General features: G+C 50.5%; 1 protein-coding gene across 1 annotated transcript in view; it reads left to right on the top strand.

Moving 5' to 3' along the window:
- Nucleotides 1-25,812, top strand: part of CSMD2 (CUB and Sushi multiple domains 2) — a 628,049-nt gene that overhangs the window by 294,283 nt on the left and 307,954 nt on the right. Inside the window, exon 6 of the mRNA XM_056122939.1 lies at nt 13,352-13,464. Coding sequence (XP_055978914.1) covers nt 13,352-13,464 — 113 coding nt within the window. The remainder of the gene's footprint in view (nt 1-13,351; nt 13,465-25,812) is intronic.

The following is a 25,812-nucleotide window of genomic DNA, read 5'->3' as shown; positions in this document are numbered from 1 at the left end:
AACTCAGTAAATAGCTATGAGGTACTGGAGTGGTGTGGCTGTACTAGATGACTGGTGAGAACTAAATCCGTCTTAGCAGGGAAGGCGGTGCAGAGAGAGGCATCTGGAATTCCCTGGAAGCAGATTGGTGGGGAGAGAAGGCACATAAGCAGCCAGACCTAGAATCCTGGGAACTGACCTTATGCCAGGAACTGCTACTTGATGGAACAGGACCATGATTTTGAGCTGAGAACATTCTTGGTGGATTGTTTGGGTGGCTCGGATATGATCTCATCTATCCTTATGACGTATCCTCAGGTTAGTGGGCAGGAAATAGGAAACAAGGCACAGAATAGGGTCAGCAAGGTGTGAGGGCCAGACTGGCCCCGGAGATGTAGATGCTAACTCTGAGGGTGGCCCCCACAGTGAGCTGTGTCTGTCCTTCACAGACCTGATACAACAAAGTACGAAAAATATTCCCCAATCATTCAGGCCACCACAGCTGCATTCAGCCACAGAAATTCTACTTCCTCCTTCTGAGCATTTTTCTGCTTTGGGGAAACCCTTTCTCAGGGCCATGCCTTTGGCCCCAGGAGTGAGCACATACCCCAGCTTAACCAATCAGAGGTCTTCTATGAGCTTTGTAATGAGCCAATAGGAGAGATGTTCATCACCTCTGGGGGATTGTGAGAGTGAATCAGAGAGCTGGGGGCAGCCGGGGCAGGGAAGGGGGCACAGTTCCTGCCTTGAGCTGTCCTTTGTAATAGGATGCAGTGGGCAGAGAGTAATAGGTGAGATGGGCGTGAAAGAATGGGTAGGTGGCATGTGAATGCCTGGCAACCATCCACCACCCGGCTTTTTCTATGATCTTTCTGTGGTCTGTCCAATACCTACCAGTAACTTCCCCATTCCAGTTTATTTCATCTGCATATCTGACATATAGAACCACAGGTATAAGTTCTCAGCCCCATCTAAAGGGGATGAGTGCCCTGGAATATAGGAACTTGCATGTTTCCCCAATTGTCATTCCTTTACCTAAGAAGTTTTGTGTTGACATAGCTTTGCATGTCACCAGGATGCAAGGTTCTGGGGAGTCTCACTGAAAATCTCTGTGGGGCTGTACGGCATTCACTCCTCCACTGAACACCCAGGCGCACCACACTCCACAGAGTCCCCTTTGTTGCCATTAATCAATCCTTTCACTTTTCCATCTCTTTCTACTCTTTCTCTCCGCACTTCTATTTGTCCCAGTCCACTGGGGTCTGCAACCCTAATTTGCTGCCCAGACGGTATTTGTTTCACACTAATAATAGGGAATGGTTTGAGCACTTGTTTGGGACTGGGTCCTATGCTGAGAGTTTGTCTACCCCTTCGGCTCCCTTAGACCCCTTAACAATTCCATGATGGGAGGAAGCTGGAGCCCAAAGCAGGTCTTTTGGTGCCCAGAGCAAGACTTCTAGTAAATGTGACCTTGAAACACAAACTCAGACCAGCTCCTTCCAGGGACTTTTCTCGAGTCTCCTTTGCTGAGCGGAGATATGAGCAAACTGTTGCTGCCATGTCTGGAAGACTGAGCCTTGTTTTGCGAGTCTGACAGCATCACCTTTTACCTTCCCTAGGAGCAGCTACACACTGGGGAAGAAAGAAGCCCAGCTTGTGGGTACAGGGTGTCCACCTCACTGACTGGGGTACTCCTGAGACGTTTTAGCCAATCCCTTGTCCAGTCAGTGGGAGGGCTCCCCCAGCCAGTTCACAGCTCCTGGACTCTCAGCCAGGGCAAGCTTGCTTTCTCTTTGTGGAACAGAGGGAGTAAGAGAATGCTCAAACATTTCCCGTGAGAGAGGAGTACCCAGATGTATACCCCTGGAGGACTCTCTGAGTCATAATGCCACCTATCCTGGGGTGTGGTAAAGCCTCCCTCCAAGTCAGGTCTAAGGGTTCTGGTTGAAAGTGGGCAAAGGCTGAGTGGGTGGGAACTAGTAGAGGTCAGAGTTTGGAGTTCAAGGAAGGTGGCTACCAAGTGTGCCAGCTTGGCTGGGTGCTATGGAGTACCCTGCCTCTTCACCCTATGCTTTTCTACCACCAGAGTGACTACAAGTGTCCTTACTTCCCTAGGGAAACCAACACCGGTCAGCTTGGGGTCTGTTAATCCCTGTGCTGTGGAGATTGGTTCTAAGTATCGATAAGATTCCATCCCACCCTTCTCAGACCTGAGCACGAGAGAAATGCTGTTCCCTTATGGGGCTGAGAGATGGCACAGCTGGCAGGGTCCTTGCCTGGTTGGTACTGACCCTGGTTCTGTCCCTGGAATTCTGGATAACTTCCTGAACACTATCAGGAATGTTCCCTGAGCATAGAATCTGGAGTAGCCCTGAGCACCATCAGGAATGCCACCCACAAAAACAAATCACACATAAAGACATCCTTCTTGAAAGAGCTGCTGTTTCTCCACAGGGTCCCAGACATGTGACACACTACTATGGCTGGTCACAGGCATGTTTGCAGAGAGGAGGACAGGGAAAAACGGGAAAGTTTGGGTATGCGCAGATACTTATACAGCTAGCAAAAGGGGAACCCAGATATGAAGTTGAGATTGCAGATTACCTCAGTCCCTAACTCTTGACCTTCTTCAGCCCACTGCCTTGGTGCAGGGGAACAAGAAAAGTGAGAAACCACAACTCTGCCTAAGCAAAGTCCTGGCCGGGCAGCGTGAACGGGCTCAGCCTGTACCTGGCTCCTGCGCCAAGCTCTGCTTGGGACACTGAGACTGGAGGTAGTGGGGGGGAGGTGCCCACAGTCTGACTTTCAGTCCTGAGCAGCACCTGCTCCCAGTCTGTAAGGGAGCCCAAGGGAAGAGCAACTGAGTGGAAGCGATGAACCTGGGACACCGTTTTCCCAGCATCCTCCCGGAAAGCCAGATTGGGTTGGGGCTTCTCTTCCTTAGGTGCGGGTCAGTCCTCCCTCCCACCAGCTGATTGGCTGAGTTTGGGACCCATGGTCCAATCAGCTGTAGCCTGAAGCTGCTATGACAAACCTCTTCCTGCTGCTTGCAGAGGGTAGGGGATGGGCTTTCTAAGGCTGGTGGTGCTAAGGAAAAAGAGTAGGATTGCTTGATTTAGACCTTAGTTCCCCTGAAAGGTTGTGTAAGGATTCAGCATGTGCCCCAGCCCAGGGCTTGGTATCCAGTTCCATTTCCCATCTCCCAGCCGACCTCTATTTTGTCCGTTTCCACATCATGGCGTTACCTCTTCAGAGACAGAAACTGCCCTGCCAGTGGCGCTCCTGAGTGAGCAGCTGAGCTAGGAAGAGAAAGTGCCAGTTCCGGAGATAATCTCAGGCCCTCTCCAAGTGCCCCCCCCCACCCCAATCCCCAACACCAGCCTGAAGTGGGTGAGAAAGAACACACAGACACACACAGACACACACATACAGACACATACACACAGACACACACAGAGACCCAGACACACACACAGACACAGAAACACACAGACACAGACACACACATATACAGACACACACAGACACACACATGCATAAAAAACACAGACGCGCACACACACACACACACACACACACACACACACACACACACACTAACCCTGGCCCTTGCCCTCAGCACTCGAGATTCAGCCTCTTTTCGCTTGATGGAGCAGCGGTTTTCTCAAATGTATCTGGAGAAGCATTTACCTGATGTGGTTTGTGTGGGTTCCCTGGAGCACGGAAGAGCCCTGGTAAATTGTTGAGTTTATTGCGCTGCTTCAGGGAAAAAAGCTCACATGGTTTACCAGCCTCCACTGTACTTCTCTCCCTTTGCATCAAGGCCTATATCCAAGCACGTTGGTTTGTATCTGATTCTGTTTTTAAGACTCTCGCCTTCCTAAAACACAGGTGCCCTTCATTCCTATGACCTCCATCTCCTGACTCGCCTGAGTTCACGATCTTCACAGTCACCAGGTACACTGAGTCTTAGCTCGGGGGTGTCTGCCCAGTGTCCCAAATGACACTGCACACACAGGTGAGCAGGGACTTCCGGCTCCAGGCACCACTCCTGTCATTGTGACCTTTGCTCTCACTGCCCTTCCAGTTTGGGTCTTATTACAAGAACCCCAACACCCTGCTTTCTAGTCCTCCCATTCCGTCATTCTTAGAGCACCTGTTTTTCTGTCTCAAGAAAATAGGGTTCCCAACTGTGGCCCCAAGATAGTACACATTTAAATAGGTTTGAGTCAAACCTGGAAATTCTGGTTTAGTCACTCTGGGATGGGGTTTAGGCATCACTGGATTCTGTTTCATTTATTTTGGGGGTCCGGAACTCCTGCTGCTGCTCCCCAAGAAGTCTGGGATCCCCACCAGAAATCCTCAGTCAGTTGGGCCAGTAGGTCAGTGAAGGCCCAAGGATGTGGTACTTTGAGAACTTTGCAGTGCCAGGGAGTTTCTGGGGACCTCCAGGGTCATATCTGGCAGTGCTTGAGAGACCATTTGTTGCTGGTAATTAAACATGGGGCAGGTGAATGCTGGGTATACGCCCTACTACTGTACCATTGCCTGCCTCACTTCTCTCCCACCCATTCTATCTTCTTCTTAATGCTCCCCAGGCAGATGCCCAACTTCCTCTCAGGCTGTGTGTCCCTGAGGACAGAGACTCCCAAGGACTCTGCCAGGTGAAGGGACAGAGCAGTCAGGGCCCAGGGGCCAAGAAACCAGGCAGTCTCTTTCATAGGAGACCAAGAGGAACCCAACAGCCCCTTCCTGCTGTCTCCAGGTCCCCTGCTGGTCCCTGCTGCACTCCTTCCCAGCCAAGCATGATTTATTGTCTTTATCTTTATTTTGCTTTTGCTTTGTTTGGGGGACCACACCCAGTGATGCACATGGCTTATTTCAGGCTTTATGCTCCCAGGGGTCACTCTGGCAGTGATTAGGGGAACTGCGTGAGACACCAGGGATTGAACCCAGGTTGGTTGTGTGCAAGGTGCCACTGTCCTATCTCTTAGGTTCCCAGTTGGTTCTCCTCAGCGAGCTGTTTCCTAAACCCTTTCTGTCTGTTCGGCTCTGCTGGGTACTGAAGAGAGAGCCGTGACACAGAAAATAGGGACATCCCCTGGCTTCAGAAAACTAGTTTGGTGGGTGAGGCAGAAAACCAACACACAGTATTTGGTGAGACAAGCACTGTGGTAGAGAAAGGGCAGCTATCAAGGGGTCCAGTGCCAAGTCAAGCAGGCTCCAGGGTGAAGGACTGGGAAGAGGAGAGACTGGCCAGAGGGGTGCGACATCTTTGCAACAGCCAAACATATCTGAACCTACCACTTCTGAGGAATTTTGCAGTTGGGAGCTGAGCCAAGCCCAGAGTGAGCCCTAAAGACCCAAGATTGTATAATCAGCTGATTTGCATTGTCCTGATGCGGAGGGGACAGGCCTGGGAAAGGTCCCTGAGGGCTACTGAGAGCAATAGCCAGTGTGCTTATGCCTCCCCACTTCACCCTTCACAGACAGGTAGAATGGACAGTCCCTTAACCAGCTCCCCCGAAGCAGCTCCCGAGAGGAGCTGGCACGCTCGTGACCTTGACCCCATTTCCTTACCCTCTGTGCCCACTGTCCCTGGGCCACCTCCTCAGTGCCTGTTCAGACTGTTCCTGCCAGCTGAGTCTTGCACTTCCCGAGACTCCAACGGGATCGTCGCCGGCTCTCTCGGTGCCAGTCATAGTTGTTATTGTAATTATGTGATTTAAATTAAACATCACATAAACTAGTGAAATATGAGTGTGAGAGGAAATATAGTTGCATCTCTGGAAACGAAATTGAATGCTTTGGAATGACTCCACGAAGAAGCGTCTCGGAACAGAATTGCTTCCTAAATATTAGGGCTAAGGGAGGGAGACAGCTGCTTCTCTCAAAGTCAGTTATTGAGGGGCTGCCCTGTTCCCCACTGCCCCTGAAGCTCTCCCCACATGATGCCCGGCCCATGGCAGGTGCTCAATCAGTACGAGCTGGGTCGGAACCGGTGAAGGCGGTTTTCTGGGTATCGTTAGTGTGAAGCGGACAATGCAGAGGGCCTCTGCTTGTCAGAAGGAAGCGTGGTCCTGCGTTAAATGGATTGGCAAATAGATGCATTGTTAAGTCTTTGACTTTGTAATGAAAGGTTTAAGCTATGTGTGCATTCTCTTAAGACAGAGAATGTGTTTTCTAGCAACATCATCTGCACTTCTATGCAAAGTGTCAGTATACCCTCTCTGTAAAGGACCAGATAAATATTTTTGGCTTTGCTGGTTATAGTTTCTGTCATGACTACTCAAATCTGCCTGTATGGGATGAAAGCAGACAGTACGCAAATGGCCGAGCCCTGCCACGCTTCTCTAAGACTTTATTTATAAAATCAGGCAACCACCCGGAGTGGGCCAACCCCTGAACCTCTGTTCCCTGGTAGTAATTTTTCCTGTGTGCCGGGCACTGCATTTGTGTTTCTGGAGACAGAGACAAAGAAGATTCTAGTTGTTCTCAGTGCACTTTCTTTCTAGGAGGTGAGCAAGTCAAGCCTGAGTAATAGAACAGCAGTTAAGGCACTTGCCTTGTATGTGGCTGACTCAGGTTTGATCCCTGGCACCATATATGGTACCCAAGCATGGCCAGAAATCATTCTTGAGCACAGAGCTAGAAGTACTCCTGAGTACCATAGAATGTAGCCCACCCCTCTCCCGCAAAGGTGATTATAGTTTCAGGTACCAAGAACAATGGAAAAGATTTATCTGTGGTTTCGAGGGGACAAGAGAGGGAACTTACCTTCCCATGGGGGCATAAAGAGGTGGAGGACAGGAGGGGTGGCTGGGCTTAAGGGACCCATGATTTTTCCCTAGGCATTCAGGAAAAGAGCATCTCAGGATGTGGTGGTCCCTGGAGAGGAAATTCTTGCTCCTGGGGCCAGGGTGCCTTTGGGGTGCCAGCAAGGCAATTCTGATCAGCTGTCCTACAGCACAAAGGTGGGGTGGAGGCTGAGGGCCGATCAGAATGGGGTGTCTGGGGTCCAGGTAGGGAATTTTAGGGCCAAGAAGTGGGAGAGACATGGTTGCAGTTGGCCTTATGGAAAAAGAGAGAGAGGGTGGTGGTGGTACCTGGAGGATGGTGTGGACTGCACAGACAGAAGCAGAAATCGGGGATGCAGGCATGGGGGTTGGCGCAGATCTACCCCAGACTCATTCAGGAGGTAGTGGGAAGTTGAGTCTTTGCAGGGAGCTCAGGACCCCCATGCTCCCTCCAGATTGGTAAAGTGGGTACTGCTGGGAAGGAGGGACTGGGAGGTGAGGGGTCCCTTCATGGGTCAGACTCAAGGTGGAGGGGTTCTCCAGGGGCCCTTGTCTAGAACAACCTGACAATCACCCCAGGCATGTACCCGCAGGCTGGAAAATGTGTAATGTGATGGCTTATCTGGGGAAAGGTATTATCTTAGCAAGAGTCCTAGGCGTCTGGCTAGAGAAAAACTGATTTGGATATTATTTGTGATGAGACCGGGGTTTCAGAGCTGAGTCAGTAAGAGACATGCTTAAGGGGGCCGTGGAGGGTCACTGGGACTGGGCAGACCAGAAGTCAGTCCTCTACATGGAACTTGCTGCCCCTGGGCCCACCACTGAGATGTTTCCAGAAGGGCTCCCTGCTTGCACTAAGGTAGACTCTCCATTCCCCACAGAAATGAGAGCAGAGAGGTGCAAAGAGAAGAGCATTTGGCAGGGGAATAAGGGAACAAGTGTCTCCTGTCACCTCCTCCCAGGCTGGCCTTGGGGCTTGCTCTGGGGTACATGGCTGGTTCAGCGTTCATCAAACAATTTAGTTTAATTAAGAGCAAGTCCACAGGAGGAGCTTGGGGCACAGAGCCTCCTGTGTTAGAGGAGGGGTGGAAACTGCATAACAAGGGAGACCATTGGGGCTGCATCCTGCCTATCACAGCCTTGAGAGGGGCCCCCCTCCATATCCAGGGGCCGTGACAACCACTGGCGAGCACAGTGCCTGGTATCCATAGGTGCTTGGTGAGTAGCGGTTGAACAGAGATTTCCTTTGATGCCCATTTTCAGAACTGCTGAGATTGAAACTGAGATCAATTATCACTCCTCCCCCTCAGTTTAAGTAGACAGCTGTGCCTTGCAGTGGGATGGTTGTCAGCTTCAGCACCTCAACATCCTGACTTAAGAAGAAATGGGTTCCATAGAGTCTGCCCCACGTTTTCGTCTTACCAAGGGAAGCGTTTGGAGCTTTACGCAGAGGAACTCAAAGCCACTTTCCCCACACACAACTATCTGCATTAAAGGGAGTGATTTTTCTATTCTCCTCAAGCCAGATTCCATTAATGAAGCCCCATTTAACGGAAGTCAATTTACCAAAAAGAAAAAAAAAAATGGAGTGTAATTGCTTAAACACATTTTATGTTGTACTGCAATAGCAATGTCCTGGGAAAACGTGGAATTCCCCAGGCCCCCCAGAGTGAAGTTAATGTGGACAGAAAGGTTTGAAGGGGAGAATCTCTCTTTGTTTCTCTTCTTTAATTATGATTCTGAGAGGGAGCGAAATTAAAGAGGATCCTGGTTGGGGGGCTGGGTGGGGGAGTGGGGAAGAACAGACTCGAATGGAATTCAGCCTGAACAATTCCACTGCCTTCCTGCAGCCTTGTGGGTGTCTGTGGTACAGAGCAGAGCACAGGGGGCTCCGGTGGATGGTCTAGCATGGAATTCCACCTCTGCCGCTTAAGAGCTGTGTGACCCTGGACAAGTTGCTCTACTTCTCCGTGCATTGGGGTGGTAGGTTGGGAGAGGGTCTAAAGAATGGCCAGTGCAAAAATGGGGAAACACAATCAAGGCAGTTTGTGTTCTAGTACAGTAAGCACTTCTGTTTGACTGGGAAATGGTGGGATGTATGTGTGTGTGTCTGTGTATCTGTGTGTATCTGTGTCTGTGTCTGTGCACGTGTGTCTGCACACACGTACATACATACAAGTGCTCAGAGAAGGCGGGTGGAGAATCAGACCAGGAAGGTGTCTCAGTGAATGGCTTGGAGGAAGTGTGAAGGGAGGTTTAGGTGAGGCTCTGGGAGCACTTGAGGCAGGAGCAGGCCTGGTCAGACTTGAACAGCAAGGTGGGGGGGGGGCTGGTGGCTGGACCCTAAAGAACACAGAAATGACAACAGGAAGAGGTAGGAGAGGTAACGGTGCATTTTCTTTGGGGGAGCAGGGGGGCTCATGTGGCAGTGCTTAGGGCTTACTCCCAATTCTGTGCTCCTAGCAGGCTCAGGGGATTATATGAACTCCTGCCAGGGATCAAGTCCCAGTTGGCCAAGTGCAAGGCAAGTGCCCGACACACAGTTCTATCTCTCCAGCCCACCTCCTGCCCAAACCACCACCACCACTTTCTAAAGTCTGAGGAGAACAGGAGAATGGTTAGAGATTCATTTGCTTTTAATTAACTCAATTAAAGTATCATTTACATAAGATGAAAGTCTCCGTTTTACAGGTACACTTTTCTTTGGAGCTTGGACAAAAGTGCCCATCCTGTACAACAGCCTTCTCATGAAGCCATAGTATATTCCCATCACCCAGCTGGGCCCCTTTCCAGCCAGCCCTGACACCCAGCTCTGACAACCATGAATCAGCTCTGTTTTGTTATCACATTTGTATTTCCAGAATTTCACACACATGAGCTCCTCTGTAGACTATACACACACACACACACACACACACACACACACACACACACACACACACAGTGCTTTCAGTCACCCATGCTGCTGCACGCCCTTCTTATTGTTTTTCTATTGGGGGGTTACAGTGAGGTATGAGCCCTTTGACATGAACTGAGTATGAGGGGGTGCCTTCAGTAACAGAGCCCCCAATTCCCTATAAAGTCCCAGAAAATCCTGAGATGCACATGTTTGTGTTCAAGGAGAGAGGAACAGGAAAAGGACTGGGAGTTTAACTTTGTAAATTAGCAACTAATAGGATTCCTGGAATGGGGAAGATAGTGGGAAAAAGGGGAAGTCAGAGATGTTCCTTCAGGCTTTTCAGGCTGACAATGGGGGGTTCAGGCAGACCCTAGAGCTGGGGCTTTTCTTCTCACTCCCGCTTACAGTCCTGATCATTAACCTCATCCTGTACTCGGGTCCCCAGAACCCCATCTCTCATTCCGTTTTGTAATAAACAGCCTTGATTCTGAATTATTCAGATAAATTCTGCCTGTTTCTACTTTCCTTATGTAAATAGCTTCCAAGTTTTGTCATTGAGATAGAATTGAATCTGACCTGGGGGGCGAGGGGAACCCACGATATTGTTTGCGACTCCTTAGAAAACTTAAATGAGTCTGCCGGTAATAAACTATTTTAAATGGGATCTGGTGAAGTACAGTAATTGGTTTCTATAATAGCTCTTACCATAGCAATATGGGTTATATTCCTGGAGTTGGGTGTGTGTCAGCATTTTCAATATAGTGAAAACTGTTTTGCAGGTTGTGGAGCTCCCAGGTTAGTGCCTTTGTTTAATGCATATTTATGAAGACCCTCTGTGTTGGCCCACTTCTGTTTATCCCTCCAAGATTCTTCTTCCTTCTCCTGGTACCTTGGAGATGGGCTACACCCTTTTACATTCTTGCTATCTAGCTTCCACTGGTTAGATCAACAGAAGCATTAGTGGGGAATTGAAGGAGAGTAGAGAGAAGTGTGCATCTCAGTCAGGATTTTCGCCAGCTGACTGGTCTATATGGAAGCTTCCTTCAAGCTGCTGAAAATCTCTTTTGGGATAGCTATTTTCTCTCCAATACAGTGAGTGATCCTGAGCCCCCACTCCCCACCCCCCACTACCAACATGAAATACTGCTTCATCATAGCCATTTTCCCTTTATCAAGTGTTCATTAATCTTGCAGAAATATTCACCGTGGACAGGGCACCTGACCTTGACTAGATCCCTGATGCCCCGAGCTTTACCAACAATTGAGCGTTGTATTAGCTTCTGGGATGTTGGAACAGCTGATTCCACTTACCAAGGGTCTGCTGCTTTCAAGGGACTGTGCTGACGTTTTCTAGAATCATCTCACCGAACCCTCCCAGTCTTTTGGGGAGATGTGACGGGTAAAGTTGCGGCCCATGTGCAAGTGCCCCTCCACCTCAGAGTTCATGCTGTCACTCTCGAGGGTGTCCTCATCCAGGCCTGAGCTGCAGCTGGAAGCTAATACGATGGCTTCCCAGGAGAGGCTGATTTCTGCCAGGGATGGGACAAGGTTCTTTGGCCAAAAGGTCTCCATAGGTTCCTTCTATCACTGCAGGACAGTAGGACTCTTCTCCCAGAGGCTAAAAATGGGTTTTCATGCCAAGCAACAATACTCGGGTCTTGAGTCCAAATCAAGCACAGCTTCGAAGGCAGAGGGAGTTGGGGAGGCTGTCCTGGGACATGCTATTGGAGGGCATTGCAAGGAAATGTCAATTCATGAGACATGAATTGAACCACCTCTCAGATGATCTGTGAGAGAAGGTTCCAGAAGACCATCCTGTGGACTGGAAAGGCAAAGCCACCGAAAAGGAGGAAGCAGGCAGTGGCAGTGCTTGGATGGGGGGAGGGGTGTCTGGGCAAAGAGTGAGCAGTGACGCTGAGTCTTTGCAGGGAGCAGGGCCAGGTAGGGGGTTGTGAGGGAGAGGGAAGTAGGGGGATTCCTGAGGTGCAGAGGAATGGGCAACAGAGGGGCCACCCAGGGTTGACCTGGGTGTGTCTTTGCGAGGGCCTGTGCTGAAGGGCCAAGGTGGAACATTTGGAAGGCTGCTCCTGGGAAAGCTGGAGAGCCCGTGAAGGTTGGTGTGCTGGGAGTCGCTGTGGAGGAAGGGAAAAGCTTGCTTCGAGCCAGGATTTGCTCAGGCCATAGCTGGTTTGTGGTGGCACCGCACAGTGGCATGTGAGCTTATTAAGAGTGAGAGTGATGGGGAGAGGGAGGCTGCGGCCCCCTACAGAGGAGTCCTAAAGAAGAAGGAGGAAGGGGAGTCGCGAGTGGGTGCTGCAGGAATAGGGGAGGAGTCAGAGGGGGCCCAGAACCTCCTCTGCCTCCCGGGTCAGCTCTGGTGACAGTGAAGGGTCTTGCTGCCTTCGTGAGTGCCCCAACCTTTGCTCCTCTGGGCAGGCCTGAGGGGCACTCTAGGATTCGGCAAGGAGGGTGCCCTGAACCTGTCTTGAAGATCTGGGGTGGGGGGTGACTGGGTGCACATCTGATGGGGGGTCTGGGTGCACATCTGGGGGGGGAATAAGTGCACATCTGGGAGAACCAGGTGCTCATCTGTTAGGAGAACAGGGTATACATCTGCTGGGGGAAACTGGAGCTGTATTGGGGGACTGGAGCTGTGTTGGGGGCCTGGAGCTGTGTTGGAGGACTTGAACTGTGTTTGGGGACTGGGGCTGTATTGGAGGGGACTGGAGCTGTTTTGGGCTGGAGCTGTGTTGGGGGTCTGGAGCTGTGTTGGGGGGCTATAGCTGTGTTTGGGAACTGGAGCTGTATTGGAGGGGTCTAGAGCTGTGTTGGGGGCTGGAACTGTGTTGGGCTGGAGCTGTGTTGGGGTCTGGAGCTGTGTTGGGGGGCTATAGCTGTGTTTGGGGACTGGAGCTGTATTGGAGGGGTCTAGAGCTGTGTTGGGGACTGGAGCTGTGTTGGGGGCTGGAGCTGTGTTGGGGGACTGGAGCTGTGTTGGGGGCTGAAGCTGTGTTGGGGGACTGGAGCTATATTGGAGGAGACTGGAGCTGTATTGGAGGGGTCTAGAGCTGTGTTGGGGGCTGGAGCTGTGTTGGGGGACTGGAGCTGTGTTGGGGGCTAGAGCTGTATTGGAGGGGTCTAGAGCTGTGTTTGGGGACTGGAGCTGTATTGGAGGGGTCTAGAGCTTTGTTGGGGGCTGGAGCTGTGTTGGGGGACTGGAGCTGTGTTGGGGGCTGGAGCTGTGTTGGGGGACTGGAGCTGTGTTGGGGGCTGGAGCTGTGTTGGGGGCTGAAGCTGTGTTGGGGGACTGGAGCTATATTGGAGGAGACTGGAGCTGTGTTGGGGGCTAGAGCTGTGTTAAGGGGGTTGGAGCTGTGTTAGGAGGATGGAGCTGTGTTGGGGGTTGGAGCTGTGTTAGGGGGCTGGAGCTGTGTTGGGGGACTGGAGTTGTGTTGGAGGGTGATCTGTTGGGGAATTAAACCTCTGCCCGGATTGTTGGGTCTCTCCTGGGAAAATGGACTCTAGGCCCGAAGGTCTTTCTCACATCTCAGCATCTAAGGAAATGACATGAGGATTCTCTTGCCCTAGACACTCCAGAGATCATGGTTAGCAGTGGATGGGGGGGCCTTTGGGTGGCTGCCCATGTCCTTGACACCCTCTGCCTCCGTACCCACAGGTTCACTGGAGCCAGCCTCCCGGCCCCTGTTATCAGCAGCAAGAACTGGCTGCGGCTGCACTTCACGTCGGACGGCAACCACCGGCAGCGCGGCTTCAGCGCCCAGTACCAAGGTAGGCACAGAGGAATGTCAGGTGCTGGCCAGGCTACTCAGCCCTCCCAAAGGGAGCCCCGGAATCTGGGAGTGCCCTGGCCTCTCAGAACCTCTGAGTATGCCCCCTCCAGGCCCAGCTGGTACTAACAGGACCCCCCGAGAAAAGCTCCATGCTAGATGCTTGATGCACATGTCATTCAACCCTCATTAGCCAACACCCCCATTTTTATGGACCGGGAGCAGAGGCTCTCCCTAGCCAACCCAGCTCCTCTGAACTCTTGCCTTTTGAATCCAGAGCCCCCCCTTCTTCAACTGCAGCCTTGCTAGGACAGGGGTGAGGAAACCCCGGCTCCACCCTCTCCTGCTGTGTGTTCATTCGAGGTAACACAAACGTGTTCCAAATATGGGCAAAATAGAATGGGAGAACAGGAGCACAGAGGGCTGGTTGTCTCCTGAGAGAAGATGAGAATGAGAGTGGGGAGAGAGGGAGGCAGCAGATGTGCTCTGCTCCACTGGTAAATTCCAAAGCCCTTATGAAAAATGAGGGGTTAGGACAGTGGACTGGGTGCTTGACTTGCTCTCTGGACTCTTCAGTCCCTGACACCCTGTGTGCTTACCCTGAGCCCCACTAGAAGTGATCCTGATGCTGATGCTGATCTATGCAGGTCCAGGAGCAAGTCCAGAGCACTGCCAGGTGTGGCCCCCAAATTTAAAAAAGAGAGAGAGAGGGTTAACCCTACAGAGATGCACAGGGCTAGGGGTGTAGGGGGAGACCCCCAAGGTCCCAGACATGGATGGAAGAAGATGATTCATTTGACTGAGGAAGCTTTTTCCAACCCGGAGTGTATTCTAAGTTCACCACATTGATGGTGATAAACACCCAGGGCTGGCCTCATAACTTGTTCATTAAGACTTAACTATTCCCAATTACAGATGGACATTGGTTCTAATTGATCCACCAGTGAACTTGGACTTCATGCCTATTAAGCAGAGCCACGGTGGGCGACCCTGGGGAATAAGGAGACATGGACCCCTGTTGTCGGCCCTGAGGGGAAGGGGGATCCTCAGTAGCATGGGCCAGGAAGGGCAGGTGGCCAGAAGGAAGGGCGCTAATTCCTGGGGCTGCTGAGGAAGGCACTGGATTTTCATGGAGGGCCCCGAGCAGCTGGCTCTGCACCCTAACCTCCAGGTGCCTGCCAGCTAATCTCACATTCTCTGAAGGGCCTCTTGTTTCCTGAACCCAGAGCAGACACGTTTTCAGGAGTAAGAAATAAATAACCAAACATCATCCCTGCCTGCAGTGCTCCCCCAGTTCTTCTCATGCCGCCTGAAGCGTTCCCTGCCAGTGAGGCACCTCCGTGGGGCTCGTGGTTGGCTGTTCCTTTCCCGTGTGCTTTCCCAAATGGCAGAACTGAGGATGCCATCATGGCAGCTAATTAAACAGATGTGGGGCTTTCTAACAGAGTGGGGTCTGAAGGCCCATTCCTCACTATCAGAGGTCAAGGTTGGATGCCAGCCAGTGAGATCAGAAATGCAGGGAGCCACACCCACTGTGTGTGTTCCTACCTGCATAGTGCCCCTGGCTTCATCTATGACTGCCCCATTGCTGGGGCAAATGTATTCCTGTTTCTTTTTTTATTTTATTTTTATTTTTTATCATGGCAGAGCTCAAACCCAGGACTTCTCACTTGCAAGATATAATGAATATAATGTATCATCTTCTGCTGAGTCTCATCCCTGGCTCTTTTTACTTGTTTTTGTTTTGTTTTGTTTTGTTTTGTTTTGTTTTGTTTTTAATGGAGCCAGGGGCCTTCCTTATGATCCTTGTCAATGGCTGCTGGCCCAATGTTCAGCCATTGATGTGGGGTTGCTGCTCAGGCTGAGCGGTGCTCGGGACCACCAGGGCCACAGTCAGTGGTGCTCAGAAGGGTGCAGGTCAGAAAAGAAATTCAGCATGTGTACCAACTGAATTTGAGCTCTTCCAGGCCCAAACAAATGTGCTTTTGAATTTTAGTTCTTGGCTGAGGAAGCTAATGCTTAAAAGGTTGTTTAGCCATAGTAAGAGTACAGGGGGGAGAGATACAGAGACAGAGAGAAAGAGAGACAGAGAGACAGAGAGCACACAGCCTATAAATGATGAAGCTCGAATTTATTCACAGGTCTGTGTGAGCTTTTCTGCAAAATCCCAGAGCCTCCTCATGCCAGCCATTGGGTTAACTTTCCTATTTAACTGATAGCTTTTAAACTTTGTTTTATTAATCTCATTCCACCTTAAAAAAATACATTCCCCATACAACCCCGTACACACATATATCAGTAGAACTACAAGGAAAATGTCACCAAGTGGTATTTACCCTTTGCTAAGTGTGATGCACCCTGCAAATTTCTCTTCCAGTTTTTAATGTTAGGTGCCACCTCTAAATTAATTTCATAAGTCTGTAGCGGGGAACTACTTACGATCTGAAAAATCATTTTCATTAGCAGCTTCTGAAAAAGCAGGCCCCATGGTATCCTTCTTTCTCTCCCCCTCGGCATGGTCCAGCCAAGGATTTGCATGTTTCCATGTGCCAGTGCCGGAGAAGGGTTTTACGAGACTCTACTCCTCAACTCAATCCTAGCAGCAACTGTGTGAACAGGCCCTTCTCCCAGCCCCATGTTACAGATGAGAAATGTGCGGTGCAGAGAGGGTGTTTGTAACTGGCTCAAGATTTTGTAGCTGGTGTGTTGGAGCGAGGATGTGAATCTGCCACTTGCCTCCATGGTGGCTCAAGAAATGATGGAGTTAATGACTCTCCCTCAGGCCTTCTTCCCCTAATGGTTTCCAGACAGTGAATGAATAGTGCAAGGGTGCAGAACAATCGTGGGGTGATAAAGTCAGCCACTTGCCAAAGCAGACTTGTCAGCCTCAGCACAAATGACAGTGTGGCTACCATGGGGGCGATCCTATGACGCGAAGGTGGGGTGGCGAGGGGGTGGTGGCTTTCAGCCTGCTGGCTCCTACCCACGAAAGGCCAGATGCCAAAGTGCCCGAATTAGTAATGGCACCAAAATGTTGCCAGGCCTTTCCAAATGTCCCCTGCACAGAAAGCTACTCTGCTTGTGAACTAAGCAAGGGCAACATTGGAACCACTTCTAAACTGAAGCTTATTTAGAGCTGCTGCTTGCTGGTATAGTCCTAAAGAGTGGCCGAGGCAGACTTCTATCCCAGCTCTAGCAGGAGACAGAGCCTGGGGCAGGAGTTAACTAAAGAGAGTTTTTAGAGAGGGGACACTGACAGAGGTGAGCAGAAATAACAAAATGCACAGCGGCAATATTCCAGAGACTAAACAGTAGGGGCCCCTGCTAGAGAAAAGGAGCCGAGGGAGAGCAGAGCCACTGAAGACAGGTCAACTGGCAGACAGAGTGCAGGAGAAATCTGGGAATCAGCATTCAGCTCAGGAGCAGGGAGCCTGGGAATCAGCAACCAGACAGGAGGCAGAAACGGGGGAGGGAGGCCGTGTTTGGCCCTCTCTGGGCCCTGGGGGCTTGCCCTTACTCTCCAGCATCCGATGAAGCCGTCTCCTCCTCCAGGACTCTCAGAGGACAGCAGTGTTTGAAGACTGGACCCAGGAATTCCCTCTCCATCATCTGATCCCCCAGGGCATTAGACGCTCAAGTGAGGCATGGCACTCGGAGCCAGTAATTGCCAGTCCATGGGTGGGGAAGCAAAGCATACCATAAATAAATGACCCTCCATGGAGCATACCCTGTTCTTGCCTCAGTCCCATAGAATTTAGGAGTGTTAGTGGCAGACACTGCCGTGAAGAATCTCACTGGGAATCAAAGGATCTGAGTGCTAAGCGGGTCCTGCCGTGGGAGGGCTGTGCAGGGTGGGGTTGCTCTGTTGGTTGGTGCTAGTTCAAAATTAGTAATCAGCATTCTGCTAAATGGCAGCATGGAAAGATGAACAAAGTCATTCTCTTCCAAGGAGGACAGGTCAGAGACAGTGGTGGGTATAAATCTCAAACTCTGGACAGCATGATAATGTTATAATTGAGACCCAATGAAGACTAGACTCTAAGACTAGAGATAAAAGAGAAATTAGTTTTTCAGGAAGAACTTGAGAAATCACAAAAAGGAAAAAGCAAATGACTTGCATGTGGCTCTCCTGAGGCCAGACATGGTCAGAAAAAGCCTGTGAGGGAGAACAAAGGCGAGAAGGCGTGTGTGTGTGTGTGTGTGTGTGTGTGTGTGTGTGTGTGTGTGTGTTAAGTCTAAGGACCAGACATCCTCCTGCGTATCCAGCCCTGACACAGGCAAGCCATACCCATAGCCCCGTCCGGCGCTCCATCTGCTTGCAAATGGCTCTTGCGCTAAGAATGGCCTTTACATTTGAAAACAGCTCCAGAAAAAAAATGGCCAAAGAAGAATATTTCATGCTTACAAGAAATGTACCTTTCAGCGTCCCGAAGTAAGCACTACAGCACACATTCATTGATGCACTTCCCATGGCTGCTTCAGTGCCTACTAGGGACGAGCTGAGCAGCTTGCAGGAGAGACAGATGGCCCACAGCCTGACATATTTACCCGCAGGCCTTTTACAGAAAACATTTGCCATCCTAGAGCGAAGTCTATGGGGCTGGAGCAAAGGTGAGCGTGCAGGTGGCGGGTTCTGAGGCTGCGAGGGGAGGGCAGGGCCACTTTGGAGCAGGCAGGTTGCCCTGATGCTGACACCAGAGGGGGGAAGAGGTGATGGGTTTCAAACAAGAGGGCTAATGTGAGCACAGTTTGATTTCAGGAAGATCTTTGCTCAAGACTGAAAATGGGGGGCGGGCCATACCGTGAGGAGTCCTACAGGGTTGGCTGAGACCCAGGTCCAGGCAGGAGCCCTGGAGATGGAAGGGGAATGTATCCAGCAGGCACCTTTCCATGGAAACATCATGTCACATGACTCGTTGAACTCAGGAACAATGAGAGAGGAAGGGATGGGGTTGGGAGAGGATAAAGGTGTCAGAGATAAATCTTTGGTTTACAGTGGAGGAGGAGGAGGAGGAGGAGGAGGAGGAGGAGGAGGAGGAGGAGGAGGAGGAGGGGGAGGAAGAGTTGGCTGTTCTGTAAGTGTATGGGTCTGGGGAGAAGGGTCTAGGCTAAAAGTCGGATGTACAAGTCTCCTGCCAAAGCAGAAATGAACCATGAGCCACCCCCACCCCAATGCCTCCTAGCACAGGCCTCTCCCTTTGTGCTTACCGTGGGTTCTTTGGAGATGTGGGGTTCGTTTTTTGGTTGTGCAGAAAAGGCCTGGATGCTAGGATTCTGGGTTTCCCTGACTGTTCCCTAACCAGCGGTTCCTCTGATCTGTTTGGGGGCTTGGGAACTTACCTGAGAAGCGCCAACGCCTAAAGCATTTGGCAAGCACAGCACCACCATTCCCAAAGTTGCTCTTGTTCCAGAAGACCCAGAGCTTCTGTGGGGGCCCTCAGCTTCCAAGGGGAAACTGATGCCCTCCTGTTCAGAGCGTTCACAGCTCCTGGTTTATGCCAACCCTCCTGAACTCACAGTGGGATGTCCTTCCTAAGCACAGCCAGCAGCTGGAATCACAGTCCATGAGGGTCTTCCCTTGGAGGGACAGTGCCATTCCCTGTCTCCCTCCTTGTCCAGAAAGGGGGAATCATGCTGACCCCATAGGGCCCTGGAAATTAAAGGAGACAGTGGTGAAGTCAGCACCAGTGGCAGGTGCTCAAGCCTCAGATCCCACCCATCTGCACCCCCTTACTCCCATCTGGGGCAACCCTTGCCACTGGCTCCTCCTCAGTCATGCACCTTTGTCAGCCCCTCTGCCCTGAGGATGGTCATTGCACACCAGTCCTAGCCTGGCCCTGCTCACCCTCCAGTGCTTCTGGCCAATACAACCCCAATGATCAGGAGACGGGGCATCTGCCATAGAGGCTGTCTACTCTTCTGACTTCCTGAAATCTTGTGCAGAGTCTCAAGAATAAACTTTGCCACTTGAAAAGCATTTGCATCTCCCCAAGCTGCTGGGGCTTTTTATAGGAACAAGCCAAGGCTTCTGTTTGCCACAGCAGTGCGTGGGGTTCTTGCTGGTGACTGAGCTGTCTGTCCTACCCCAGTGAAAGTGCCTTGGGGCAGCCCGTGGCCTGCACTCTGACTGTTTTGCCTTGTTCCCATGACTACACTGAGCTGCTCCACACTTTCCAGCCTTCCTTCCAGGCTCTGAGCCTCTGCACAAATCTCGGAGAGGTTGTTTTGGGCTCCAAAGCCCAGGAAAAGGTACCCACAAAGCTGGACTTCAAAGTTCAATCAGGAGTGAACTGAAAAGGAAGGGTGGACAAACACCCCCCCTCCCATGGGTCATCCCACTCACCTTACCCAGTAGTAAGTATACCCCAGTCCTTTTGTCCAGGATTGAATTCAAAGCCTATCTTCTCCCAGCAGTTGGTCATGGTTACTTAAGTCCTTCAGCTGGTGCAGGAAACCTTCTCAGTGACTCTGTGTCACTCACAGACTTCAGACAAAGGTGTCCTGGGACCAGAGAGGAGCTGACATTACCATGGACTGAGGGTTTTGACAGAGCTTTGAGTGAAGACCTGAGGGACAAAGACTCTCCCTGACATGGAGCAGCAGCTTCAGAGAGGAGATAACATGAGCCCAGACCAGCAAGATGTAGCCAAGCAGAGACAAGGAGAAAGAACATTCCAGAGAGAAAAGCACTGCAAAGGCAACTGGAACCTATAGCCAAAGGCCATAGCCATTCCCTTAAGCATCTTTGTTCTGGTCATTTCTCTCTAGGGAGCTGCTCTGCAGCTGGAAGTAAAGACTGTGGTTCTCTAATTGTGTCCTCTAAAGCACCATTCTAGAAATTACACCATCCCACCCCAAACTCCCAGCTTCCTCCCACTGACCATGTCTGGGTTTCACTGTGGTTCATCAAGGAGCCACACAGGCAAACACAGTCAACCAAAACTTCTTACAATATTTTTGGATGGGGGGTGCATGGTTCCATTTTCTGAAATTCTCTTCCAGTGCAGTCCCTAGCTAGATTCTGAGGAACTCCAGGTAAATGTCTCTACTCTCTGTAAAACTTCCATGCTACATTTTCAGCAGTGGTGATGCCAGAAACTTGATTGTCCTTTTAATGATTCCTATGACTATTTTTGTTCTTCCTTAGCTGGAACATGAATCTAAACTAAAAGACAACAAAGCAAAGCACTCCGGTGTAGTCTGTCCCCAGCAGCTCTTACGGCAAGTCACGTGTCTGGGACTGTGTTCATTGTCCCACGTCCCTTATCTCAGCCATCTTCAGCACAGGAACTTCCCAAGTTTCACTACACCTTCACTGAGTTTTCTTTTTCCTAGTTACTTATGGTCACATTGAACTGCTTAATGATTTCTTAAATACGCTTCTCAATTTAGAGCCCATCACCTTTCAGCTGCCAGAATGTGGCATCACCTTTGATCACAGTAAGGTCTCTGACATTTCCCTAATTATAAAGCTGAATGGCTTTAAGACTTGGTGCCTGACTCTTTCACAAAGCTGACATGCTCAGTTTTATTCTTTCTTTGACACCAAAACCAGGAGCTTGGACTGCTATACCCTCAAGCCAACTGTGGCCCTATTCCAGATGAACGTCTATAAGATCAGACCTACACTGGGCATTGGCAGTTTTAGAAGTAGACCTAATGGGCTGGACCCAGGGAATCATACATTTCCAGGAATTCCCACTCCTGAACTTCAGTTGGGATTCAAGCTAGGAGATCTGTCATCTTAGTTCAACCAGACCTTCAGTTATTAATGCACCACTGGGGGTTCTTCTGATCTAGCCAGTGGGGACACCCTCCCAGTTTGGGCAGAGACTTCAGAAGGGCTCTGTCTCCATTGGACAAAAACGATGGCAAATCGGAGTTGTCCCACGATTAGCCTACTTTTAAATCCAACAATTATAGTCCCCTTGTGCATCACCCGTTGCTTCTGATTCCCAGAGGATCAGCTCCTTTTTAGCCTTCTGGGAGCCTCCATGGTCACTGAACCTTCCAGGAAAACAGCAGTGTTCCACCCAGCCCCCCAACCTGTGTGCTAACAACAGCCTCGTCCAATTCAGTACCTCGACTTTCTACCTGTCCTTCAAGGGAATTGACCTGACAAAAGACATGACAACTTCTGTGACTTGGAGACCCTCTAACTCTGTGAAGGAATTTGGTGCTTTCCTTAGACACCATAACATGAGCCTTGGCATCTACTAGACTCTACACTGTTAAGCATTAGGTCGTAAGCATCTGTGCAGAATTGAGCAACTTGGCAATAAGCTGGAGTAAGAGCAGGAGTCAGGATTCTGACCACTGACCTTGATGGAAAACAGACTATGAAGTATCACAGTACTTTGTGAAGTGGTGCCCAGGCAGCGAAGTGGGACTCAGTGATAAAGGAAGGGCAGGGTAAGAAGGATGAACACCTGTCAAGCTTACAAGGGGAAAGGAGGGGAGAGCAGATTTCAATTTTTAAAGGCTTACTCTTTGCCTTTTTTTCACTGGAGAGTGAATCAATGAACAAACTTCAAGCGAAAACAGGACCAGCATAGGCAGGAGAGGTTAGAAGGTTGGACAAAGGTACACATTGGAGAAAGTTCTATAGGCTGAACCCCCTGGATGTGGAGGGAGAAGGAAGACTGGCCTAATGATGGAACTGCTCAGGGTTAGTGGGGCTCATCCTTTTGAGGGGAAATCTGAACTCCTTGGGATGTTAAGAAGTGGCAAGCCCTGTCCACTTCTTGATTCCCAGAGCCTTGAATGGGAAGGCCAGAAGGGTTAGGCCTCCCTTTCCTCCCCTCCCCTCACAAATCCTTATCTCCTGCTAGCTCAGCTCGGTAACTCATGTTGCAGACTAGAGAGGCATTTGTATTGCAGATTCTTCTACCTAAATGCATACCATGTGTCCCGCTAACCTTTACAACAGCGGGGAAATGTCTTGTAATTAACCAGAATAGAAAGGATGAATGAAGCAACCTGGCAGTCTCCTATAGTCATTACTACTCCAAGGAGATGAATGAACCTAGAAAGATTTCCATCAACCAGTTAAAGCCAGCACTCCTCTCTTGGGAGACCTGACATTTCATGGACAGCACAAACACATGTATGAGTGTGAATTATATTTTGTCCAAGGGTATTGGTGTCCAGATGGATACTGGCGCACATGCGTTTTTGTGGTGTGCTTCAGGCAGGAATGTGCAGCGAGTGGCATGCATAGGAGCGGGACTGGAGCAGCACGTCCCCAGGTTTGCATGTGAGGATGGTCAGAAGCATGGAGCCAGCCCCAGGCTCTGTTTTGACTCCTCTGCATGCATGGTTTTGAAATCCTCTCTTAGGGGACCATGACTTTCGCACAGGGTTGCTGCAGTATGCTGGAGTGGGGTTGGGGAGGCGATAGGCAATGTGAGTGAAAGAATGCACACACAGACACACACACACACACACAGACACACACACACACACACACACACACACACACACACACACCATGAACTAATCTGTGCCAGAAATTCTCTAGGTCCTTGTGATCTGTCCTCCCCTTCCCATTGGGTCTGTCAGTTATCACTGTGAAGCTCTAAAGAGAGACACGTCCTTGTTCTCTGACCCCTCATGGCCAGGTCTGTCCTGGTCTGTTGAGCCAGTTCTTCAGTGAGCTCCTTCTGTATCTGATTCCCCTGGGTGCTCCTTTCCCTAGCACCACTGAGCACCCATGCTGTGATGAGTATTGTTAACTCTATGTCATCTGGGGGTCTCTTCCCTGGGATCGCTCAAAATGTGAGGCCCCAGTCTCCAGGAGCTGGTTTTTACGATGCTACTATCTCTGGTGACATAGAACTTGCCAAGAGCTTCCTTCTATGCCCACAGACACTTTCCTGAGCTGCTCAGCTCCAGCGATGTAGGTCAGCTGCCCACTGCACCTCCCCAGGGCTCGGGTTCATGCCCACTGGCCCGAATGAGCTCCTGCTGTGGGTGAAGAGCCCCTGCCCTTCGCAGGTGGATGTGGAGGGGCCCATGCAGCTTCTCAGTGTCTACTTAGAGAAGTAAAAGGGTTACACAGCTCTTGTGTAAGTGAAGGGAAGCCTTCTAGTTTTACAAGTTCTTTCTTGCTCACCTGGGATGAGAAGCAGACAGGAAACAAGAAGGACACTTAGTTTCTGATGCAGAGATGAGGTCAGGCAACTCAAAGTGGCCCAGTGAATCTTGACATGTCAAGATATGGAGGACTGGCAGAGAGGATGGACATAGGTGTCCTAAGGATTCCTTCTGGGTCCTCAAGAGGAAGAGGAGACCTCTTCCCAATACAGCCACTACGGCCTTCAGAAAAGAGGAAAAGAGTTTCTACTTAGCCAGCCCTGTATTCATCACATCCCCTAAAACATCTGTAAGAAACAACAAACAGCATTGTTACCCCACTCCCCACCGTGGCGCCCAAGCCTCCTTCCTCCCCTTCCTTCCTCTTCTGGATTCCGGCACCAGAATCCCGGGAATCCCCTTCCTTCCTCTTCTGGATTCCGGCACCAGAATCCTGGGAATCCCCTTCCTTCTTCTTCTGGATCCCAGCACCTGGATCCCGGCACTTGAATCCCCTTCCTTCCTCTTCTGGATCCTGGCACTTGGATCCCAGAACCTGGTGTCTGTGGTGTCAAAGCTTCCTTTTCCCCCTTTCTTCCTCTTCTGGATTCTGGAACTTGAGACCCAAAACCAGGGGTTAAGAAGGCTCCCAATGTCCCCACTCCTCCTTAGACAGGTACCCCGAGCCATCCCATAATGCTGATCTTGAACAGGATGCCCTGGGTCATAGCACCCCCTCCCCCTCATGCTTGGGCATCAGGGTGGGGGGCTGGCATGGTTCTGTTTCCTACCAACTCTATTCCTGTTCTCTTAGGCATGGTTGAGTGGAAGTCTCCCCCCTCCCTGCCCCCATTGCCGCACTGTATTTGTGAGGCTTGAATAATGCATGTTTCTCTACTAATACCCTCTGTTTGATAATGTGTCCACGTTAGTGTTCATTGGAAATTTTCCCGCTGGATACACACGGAGAGTAATGCACATTTATAAAGGGTCTGGATGCACGTTGAGAGTGGAAGCACTGACTGTGGCATGACTGAATTGTCTCAGATGTTCAGCTTAGACAGCAGTTTGTCATGGGACAGACCTCAGGGAACTCTTGCTGTAGCAAGCAGGGAGGTGAAGGTTTGGGAGAAAACAGTTCACATGTGTCCCCAGTCACTGTGGGTGGGGCACACTTACTGGAAGAGCATGTCTCTGAGTTGTCAGGGCCCACGCTTGGAAAGGACGGATAGTTCCTGTGGGGTTGCATTGGGGACAGTCACAGGAGAAGAGGCTGAGGCTTAGCCAAAAGCAGAGCTGCCTTCTGGCTGTGTGGCCTCCAGTGAGTCACTTAAACAACTATCATTCCTGGTTTTCTATCCAGAAGGCATAATCACAACCAGTCGGGGGGGGGGGGTGGAAATGATAAATAGAGAGATGATAAGGAATGTTTTTTTGGGGGGGACCTCCCCATAACAGGTGCTACTCCAGCTGGGAACACACAGCAATGAATTAAACAGAGAAAAATCTCTGTCTTTATGGAGCTCACATGCAAAGCCAGGTTGATCAGATTCACAGGGTCAGTGCCACTGAATGCTAGAAAGTAAGGAAATAAAATAAAGAAAGGGGAACATGAGCAAAGTAAAATAAATGCCTTATAGAGGCATCAAGCACAGGACAGAATTCATGCAGAGGCAGTGATTGCATAAGGTAAAAAGGGAGCAAGTCCAGAACATGGATTTGGAGGAAGAATGTTCTAGAAAACTGGTAGGCTGAAGAGGACACATTTAGGCATGTTGTAGGAAGGCCAACTTGACTGGAGAAAATGATTGAGGCCCAAGTTCGGGTCACAGGAGGGTAGGTTGGTGTTTGGGGGTTGTTTGCACTGAGGGGCGTTAGGTAGAGGGCACTGTGGTGTGATGTGTTTTAATGTGACTCCTCTGGATGCTGCGGTGAGAACAGAACTGGGGAGCAAGCAGAGAAGAACCCAGAGTATCTGGGGGGATGCTGAGTGATTTGGACCAGGGCAGGAAAGGCAGAGATTTGCATTAGGGATAGATTGGAGTCGATTTACTGATTGATCCTGCATAGGCTAGAGATGGAGGAGGGGTGAAGGATGTAATTTAAGTAAAGAGCTTGTTAGGCACATAGCCCTCAGCCCAACACCTAAGAAGTTCCTGGTTACTGCCACTGTCCTCATAGCTCGTATCCATTCGAACGGGGCAGAGTCACCAGGCAGGCAACTGGGGGTAGACACGTGCATCAAATCAGGTAGCCAGGTTCATAACACAGGCCC

This window comes from Sorex fumeus, unplaced genomic scaffold (genome assembly GCF_029834395.1).
Source record: "Sorex fumeus unplaced genomic scaffold, SorFum_2.1 ptg000047l, whole genome shotgun sequence".
NCBI lineage: Eukaryota > Metazoa > Chordata > Mammalia > Eulipotyphla > Soricidae > Sorex > Sorex fumeus.
Note: the sequence above shows the minus strand (reverse complement) of the source record. Positions and strands in the feature narration are given on the sequence as shown.